At 35.7% G+C, this 8,859-nt stretch overlaps 1 protein-coding gene across 1 annotated transcript; it reads right to left on the bottom strand.

Moving 5' to 3' along the window:
- Positions 1–3,269: 3,269 nt before the first annotated feature.
- On the bottom strand, positions 3,270–5,165 carry LOC110093316 (sugar transport protein MST6). The gene has a single exon (XM_020818161.2). The coding sequence runs from the start codon at positions 4,909–4,911 to the stop codon at positions 3,385–3,387; it is 1,527 nt and encodes a 508-aa protein (XP_020673820.1). The 5' UTR covers positions 4,912–5,165; the 3' UTR covers positions 3,270–3,384.
- Positions 5,166–8,859: the final 3,694 nt, after the last annotated feature.

The raw sequence follows: 8,859 nt of genomic DNA, 5'->3' as shown, positions 1-8,859 counted from the left end.
CTATAGGAGGTAATATGGGTGTTTGTTATATTAAATGTTGCTTAGTATATTATTATGTGCTGGAGCGTTAACGAGGAAACACATGGTGGAGGTGATACTTGATATCTCTATATAGAGGATTTTTAGAGTGGTTTATAATTATAACTTGGAAAGGTGAAATGGGGGAAGTTGATAAAAAAGAGAAAGATTATGTATCCATATCTTCAGCCAGTGAGTTGGTTTGATTTTTTTGGAATGACTTTATTTGTGATCGTTAGGTTTGACTGGTATCAATTGGGCAGGCATTATCTGTGATGCTTCAACTCGTTCCTGGCTTGCTGATGAGTTCTTAATTTGCTGGATCTGTTTGGAGGGCTGCTTGTGATTGCTGGTGGTTTTTTATTTCCAATGAATTAAATTTTGCTATTTTTTTCTGATAACAGTTATAAATAACTAAGATTTTTTTTTTCTTTATGCTATGATATAAGAAGTACTTATTTATTTACCTTTCTTGTAATATTTATTTAAATTCTATTGTCTACAATCGTTATCTTGCTCGGTATAATAAATAATTATTAATTATTTTTACAATTTATTTGAGATATAATAGGTTGATTATTGCAAATTGAGATCAGTCTGTTGTGGCATAGAGATATGTGTTAGCTAACACATACTCTACCACTACAAGAAAAATCAACATTTACAATCAGAATTTTCAGCATAAATTTCTGCCGGAATTTCCGGCGGACAATCCCTCGAACATTTTCCTGGAAAATTCCCCAGTAATTAGTTAACCCGATAGGTTTTCCTGAGAAAATTTTCGGTGCCATCCTCCCCTCCCATACCAAATAATCTCAGCCTCTCCATCGCTCGTCATCGTTTCAGGTGATTTATAGCTTATTTTCTTTATTTTTTTGAGATTTGAGAGATAAAAGTTTTTCTCTTTGCTCATTTTTTATTTATTATGATTTGAACCATTAGATTTTATTAAAAATGTATTTTAATCCATTTCGTTAATATCTTGTTAGTAACCAATGTTGGATCTTTAGTAAATATTCCATTATGTTATTATTAGTAACTGTTTAAATTAATTTTTTATTTTAAAGATCGTTTGATGAAATTAGTCAAATATTTTTTTAATGCCTAATAAATAACACACATAATGTAATAAACTAATGTTAGAAAAAGAGGAGTATTCTCTTAATTATTTTTGTTCGATTGTTTTATTTTTAGGATTATTAATTCAAACTACATATGTATATTCGAGATGACAGGTGTTGGATGTATAATAGATTATTAACGGGGCGAAAATCACTGGATGATGAATTTAGTAAGGGTGTTGAATATCTTATTCACATAGTATGTTAACGAAACTACTTTCATTTATGTTAAATAGAATGTTTAGATGTTTATGTTCAAAGTATTAAAATCAAGCTTACCTTAAACCAGATAAGGTTAATCTTAAATTATATCATAGAGGATTTATCCTAGATTATTAATTTTGGACATCACATGGAGAGTATTAGTCACATACAGACACTCAATATGGTCCCACCACACTTCAAGAACAATAGTGAATGATCAAATTAATAGAATGTATAAAGAACTTATTTTCGATATAGTACATGTTTGAATTCATGAAAACATATAGATGAGTCACCTAATATATAATCACAAAAATTCTATAAATTACTATGAGCTACTCGACAATTAATTTGAGATGGTTGAACTAGTCATTCAGAGTTATCAATTGTAGTTAGGATGCTTGGTATTAAAATTGAATACAATATTTCTCATAAGTTTTCAATGAGTTCATCAGCCTACTTTAGGTAATAAATCCATAGGACAATTTAATTATCATAGATTTTTATCGAACAAAGAACAGGGACGGAGCCATAAATTTTTATCAGTGGGGGCACAAATTAATATTTTTCAAATTATTCTAAATATGTATTTAAAATTTTAATAAGTAAAATAGTTAGAATAAAAAATTATACATAGCAATTTTTTTTTAAAAAAAATTGAAATACCCCCCAAAGTTCATTTTCTACATTTTCTTTTTGCTAGTGACAAAAAAGTTAATATCAAAGTTGAGATTGAATGCTTTAAAATTGATTGTTGTATGAGCGGTTGTATGTTGTACTAATGATGATCTAATGGAAGTTATTTATTGTACTTGCAGTGCACCTCGATACAAACCCAAATCGGGGAAACAACAAAACAAAAGGATGTGCCATATTATCAATTATTTCATTTACCAATCATTCTCAAACTTCAGTGATTTATACATCAATGAGCTTCATAGGTTACACGAGAAGGCATAAAGAAAAGTTATCTCAATATGGTGTTCTTTCTCATCCATCAATTGAAAAGAAGCATGGAAGCACTTTGATCGTGTACATCATTCATTAGTTGTAGAATCACGTAACATAATATTGAGATTATATGTTGATGCAATAATCTGAGATACATACAAAATTGCGATTATACATTAAAAAAAAAAATCAAAAGAAGGATCAGCAGCCTACCTGAGTCTGAGGAGAGTGAGAACACTGAAAATGATTAGATTAGATGTTTTATATTTATTACAAAATGTTATCAACTTTATATTTAATTTGATAAAAAGACTGTAGTCTTCTGCAAAGATTTTTTTTGGACAAATTTATCGAAAATTCACAATAAAATTTTCCATCGGCCATACACCCATCTGAATATATGTTCCTGTGCTAGTTTTATCGGCACAGAAGGTTTCAGTGGAAAACTGCCAGAAAACTTCATTTCTTTCAGAAAACACCCAATTTTCGGAGGAAAAATCCTTCTAAAATCAGTAATTTTTCTATAGTGTCCATTATGGTTGTTGTTAGGGCAAATGTAAAGAGTCGGTTGAGTAATTGAGGTTTTCTTAATTGTTTTCTCTCAAATCTATAAATAAGATCTAAGGACTATTGAATTGTATATATGAGAGAAAGAGAGATCATTGTAATTCACTATTATTTTTCAATTTAGAGAAATCATCATCCCCTCCCCGTAGACGTAAGTATCTTCGTTAAACTACATAAATCACCATATTTATTTTGTTTATATTGTGTGAATTTTGTTTCTGCTATGATTGTTTGCACAACAGGAAGACCGCTGTTTTATATGACCAAACCATCTAAGGCAACCCTCTCTAATTTTATCTCCCATTGGAGCCACTCCTACCATTTCATGCATGTATATGCTCATTCCATGAAAACAAAATATTTATACTGATAAAACAAAATACATTTGTGTTTAATGTAATTATTGTGAGAAGAGAATAAAAGAATTAGATTGTGTGATTGTTTAAATCAACCACAAAATAATTGAAAAAAAAAAACTTTTGGACAACCATAAAATAAAAGATTGGATGGCGTATATGCTTAATTATGCGGCAACGTGCAAAGCTTTATCAGGGATGAACTTGCCCCAAAACCAATGCTTCTTCCACACGAATTCCATCTCCTCAATCGGAACGTTCTTCGTCTCCGGCAAGAAAAACGCCACAAATACTGTCATTATCATAACCCAGCCAGCAAAGAAGAAAAAAAGTTCGAATTTCATCAGACAGAGCATCTTGAGGAACAACTGAGCTATGATGAATGTGAAAAACATGTTCATCGATACGTTGATGCTCTGGCCCGCCGACCTAATCTCCAACGGGAAGATCTCCGACGGCACAAGCCACCCGAGCGGCCCCCAAGACCAAGCAAAAGCGGCCACATAGATGCAAATGAATGCTACCACCAACCCGGCGTAGCTTCTTGACAACTCCGTGTGTGCTCCGGTCACTCCGAACTTAATTCCGATGAGCATTCCCACAATTACCTGGCTGATAAACATTTGAACGCCGCCTTCTAAAAGCAGAGCACGTCGCCCCAACTTGTCTACTGATACAATCGACACAGATGTGGCAACCAAGTTCACCAAGCCGGTGATAACAGAAGATATGAGGGAAGCCTGGTCTCCGAAGCCTATGGTTTTGAAGAGCACAGGAGCATAGAACATGATCGCGTTTATGCCTGTGATCTGTTGAAAAAAAGGGATAAGTATTGCCATTGTTAGTTGTGGTCGATACCTACGCTCTGTGATCTTTTTCCATGGATGCTTCACCGCCTTGGAGTCGTTACTGGCGATTACAAGATCATGGAATTCCTCATGTATTTGATCAGTGCCACGCACTTTGCGGAGCATGGCCTTGGCCGCCTCCTCATGCCCGCGTTCAATTAGAGAGTTTGGGGTCTCAGGGAGAGCCAATGCGCCAATCGCGATAATGGCGCCGGGCACGGAAGCAAGCGCAAGGCTCACGCGCCAGCTCCATCCCCCTTTGATCTGGGCCATCCAGAAGTTGATGAGATTTGCGGCGAGGATGCCAATTGTGATCATCATCTGGAAGCCAATATTGAGCATGCCGCGGAGCCTAGCTGGAGCCATCTCCGAAAGGTAGACAGGCACTGATTGGTTGGCGAAACCGACGCCGATGCCGAGGAGGATGCGGCCGAGGATTAGCATCAGCAAGTTCACTGCCGCACCGTTGAGGGTTGCGCCGATAAGGAAGATGAGGCCGCCGCCGAACATGGACCATTTGCGACCGAACGCTCTTGTCACAGTCGAGGCGAAGAAGGATGCGACAAGGGCCGCCAGATATAGGGACGACGTGAAAAGGGTAAGGAGATTGCTATTGAATTTGCAATACTCATTAGTAGATAATCTTTCCTTCTGTTGGCGGTACACTGATGGGAAGAATCGAATAAGGAAAGAGTCCATCGATGTGACTCCGCCGGAGATGCCGATGTCATAACCAAATATGAGACCACCGGTGGCGGCGACTAAACATGCTAGGAATACGAAAGCTGTCATCTTGCCGGGGTATTCCTTTCCGTTTGTAGGATTCCCTACTTCTCCGACTGCCATGATTGATCTCTATGTAGTAGTTTTAAAGCAGAATTAAGAAATTATATTGAAGGGGTGAGAGGAAGGAGCTTAGAAATTAATTCTTTGAGAACTAATGATCAATGGAGGAAGAAAGCTTTGATATCCCTCCTTCCAATCCAAGCTATTTATAAGCTCATCTATTCTATCCATTGATCGAAGAAAAAGCCTTGTCTTTATCCTTTTTCCTATTTTAAGGGAGGATCATCGGTTTTTTTGCCGTTTATGATGTCCTCTATCTCTTTTCTTCGTCAGCAATATTCATAAGCTATAATTAGAGAGCTCATTTTGTGGTTGAAATAAAAGCATTATCTGTTTTTTACCAACCGGGTTAACTTGCAGTTTTACTTAGGGCGACATCTTAACTTATTTATTTATTTAATGTTGTTTGTTTTATTTTATTTATATTTTGACATAAGGTGTTATTTGGTTGGTTAAAAAAAATAATGTGAAAAAGTAAAATATTATGAAAAGAATATTTTGGAGTTGTTTGAATGAGTATAAATTAAATTCACGTGAATGATTTTTTTTTTATAATTTTGTTTGAAGTAAAATGAATGTAGTGTAAAGTTTAAATATGTTGGCAAGTGGAGAATAGCATAGCGGGGGTGGCGTAGCGGCGACGATGACGGAGGGTGGTTGTTGGTGGCAACAATGGTGGTGTTGGGAATGTGAGGAGTAAACCCCACAATAATAGAATAAGAAATAAATTAAAAGCAACGAAAATAAATGACATCAATATTTAATGTGAAAAAACTCAAAATAGTGAAAAAAAAAAAAACAAAGCCACACCACCTCACCAAGAAACCCCTCGCACCCCCTAGTGAGCACGTAAAACTTGAGGGTCATGGCAACAAAACGATTTGATTGATCAAAATAATTAAATTCTTCACATAACATGTGGCTATAGATGGAGATGTCCAATGCCGGTCAACGACGATGGTGATCTAAGGGTTGTAACCGTGGCAGTAGGAGGTGTGTGGTGACGAACGGTGGCGGTGGTGGCTGGCAGCGGGTGGTGACCGATAGTGGTGGCTAGAGGTGGGTGGAGGTGACTAGCGATGGTGGTTGGTAGTGGGTGGCAGGCAGCAATTATCATAGGCAAGTGTAAGCAGCCGATGTGGTGGCTGCAGATTGTCAAGCGAGCATATTTGTGGTGTAAATTATTCTCGCTTAAAATCAAACAAGTTTGGTTTATCTCCAAAATAAGCTAAAATGATTTACACTTCATTTACTTTACGTTGCATTCCATTCTCATCCAACCAAACACTAAAATTTACAAAACAAATACATTTCAAATTCTTCACACTCTTATGTAATCAAACCAAATAGCCCCTCAAAAAAATGTGTTTGATATATTAAATCCGTGTTTTCATTTTTTTTTTATTTTTTTATTGAATAATCCATAGGATAGTAATGGTTGTCAATGGGAGCGGCCCACGACTACGTTGGTCAGTTGTGCTAGGCATACTCGTAGGTAGTTACAGTTAGTGTCTCACAGTGGTGCCTACGACTAGCATTGGTAGCGATGGACGTCGATGGTGATCGATGATGGAAATCCACATCGATCTACAAGGAGACGACGGCGATGGGAGTTGGAGAAGGCCTAAGTGATAGCCTGAGTCACACAGATCATCTTGGTTGGTTGGTTGAGAGCTTATGCTTCCAACTAAGAGGTCTTGGGTTCGAGTCTTTGTGTTTGCGTTGTGTGTGTGAGTTTGCCTTAAATGGCCTAAATGTCCCAAAAAAAAAAAAAAATAGCCTGAGTCATTTTTATTTTGAAAAAAAAAAATATACATTCAAAATCACTTCAAAGTTGTTTTCACTACATCTCAAAAACATAATAATTTTTTTAAAAAATAGAACAACTTAATAAATACAAACCAAATATATTTTTAAAAACAAAAACAAAATTACTTTAAACAGCAGCGATTTAGGATAAGTTCTCCAAGCAATTATTTACTGTGTTAGGGTTTCTGTTATTTGAACTCAGGACCTTCATAATTTATACTTATTTTCATAACTGTCTTATTGCTCTCTTACGTACGGCGTGCAATACAAAATTTTCATATCTCATATTAATCTCAAAATAAAGTTAGCATTTATCAAATTCATCCCAATATAATTCGTATCATTTTAATCGGTTGACAGAAAAAATGTAGAGGAAATTCAGGCAATAAAGATGAATTGCATGACAAATGATAGTGGAACTTATAGCTAATAAAAAGGTAAAGAACGAAGTAAATATTACTTCCAAATTTTTAAATTCAAATTTGATTGCGGATGATATCAAATCTTTCTAGTAGGTCAACCAGATGAGCTCGAACTTGTAAGCAAGAATACATTGTAGAGAAGAAGGCTAGAGATCTCAAACTGGATCGAAGAGTATCTACTATTTGTGAAAAAGTCGAGGGTCTAGGATTCTAATCCAAGGATCAAAAGCAGAGTTGGAATCCCCCAACCTAGAACTGTCAATATTGAACCCGATCTGAAAATTTTGGGTTTGGGTTGACCCGAACCCAAAACGGGTTAGGTTCGGGTTCTTCAATTCGACCCATTTCAAAAATCGGGTCTAGTTCGAGTTGGCCCTTTGATTCGAAATTTATTTGATTTTACCCGAAAACTCGTTTTTGACCCGACAACCCGAGATTAACCCGTTTTTATATTAAAAGCAGATATTGATCCATTTTTTGACACGAAAACTAGCAGTTTTTTGATAGCACCGTATCATTTAGGTCGGGTTCAGGTCCAAAAAATCGACCCGTTTGCAAAAATGGTTCTGGTTCGAGTTGACCTGAATAGTGCCAGGTCAATTTCGGGTTCGACCGGAACCTTACCCATGACCCAAAATTGACACCCCTACCCCAACCATTCCTCATCACCTTTTTATTTATAGTCTTGAAGGCTACAAGTAAAGCTTTAAAGAGAAAAAAATAAGGAAGATATAAGTTACACACACAATACTTGTATAACACTACACTCAAATCTAACACGTGTTGCCTCTTAGTAGGGGCAGAACTATGAAGAGCTTAGGTCCCAAACAAGTTTCTCAAAGGAACCATTCTTGAGGGTGAAAATCCTCATCCATACCGATAGCCCCCTTTGAAACACCTGTAAAAAAGTTTATGAGTACACACCAACAACTTTATAAGATTTTTGCCTTGAACCTAAGGGTTAGTGCGAAGAGAAAAGATTACCTTCCCTGATCATAGTTTTAATCCAATATAGTTTTCTAAGCAATATGATGCAGCTTTTACCATCTGAAAGATGCATTTGAAAATGGCCTACCAAGCCACCAGTTTCCCAAAGGGCCATAGTCGTGAATGAAGCTTCAAATCACTTGAGATTTGCAAGCTAAGTGAAGAATATGTAAAGGCTGGTGATTCTTCTCCATACCACATATAGTGTTGATCTCTTTGAGTAAACATTTGGGAGGGATAAGGATCTAACCCTAAATATAATTAAGCTCTAGAAAGAGTATTTTAGAAGATGAAATTCCATTCTAAGAAAGGAGTTTTAGGTTTGTTTAGCTTCCTATTTTAGGTGTCAGATTTAAATCCTAATCTCATTAGAACGCACCATTCAAAACAATATAACCGACTTAGAAGATTTCTCCCTAACAAGTTATATTTCCTAAAATAAATACTTAAGTAGTGTCAAATGTTAACAAGATTTAAAAGTTATCATTTCAAACCGTTTTCAAAATCTAATCCTCTTCAAAATCTAATCCTCTCAAGATTTGCTAAGAGGTCGTCACGACTGTTTGGATGAGAAAAGGATATAAAATTAAATAAAATGAATACAGTGCATTTGAAATATTTAAAATCATTTGGATGAGTGTAAAAAATATATATATGAAATTAATTTTTTTTATTTTACTTGAAGTAAAATAGAATATAGTGCAAAATTCAATGATATTGATGGGGGGTT

Source organism: Dendrobium catenatum, unplaced genomic scaffold (assembly GCF_001605985.2).
Source record: "Dendrobium catenatum unplaced genomic scaffold, ASM160598v2 fragScaff_scaffold_743, whole genome shotgun sequence".
NCBI classification, from domain to species: domain Eukaryota; kingdom Viridiplantae; phylum Streptophyta; class Magnoliopsida; order Asparagales; family Orchidaceae; genus Dendrobium; species Dendrobium catenatum.
The sequence above is the reverse complement of the archived record's forward strand: the minus strand, read 5'-3'. Positions and strand labels throughout refer to the sequence as shown.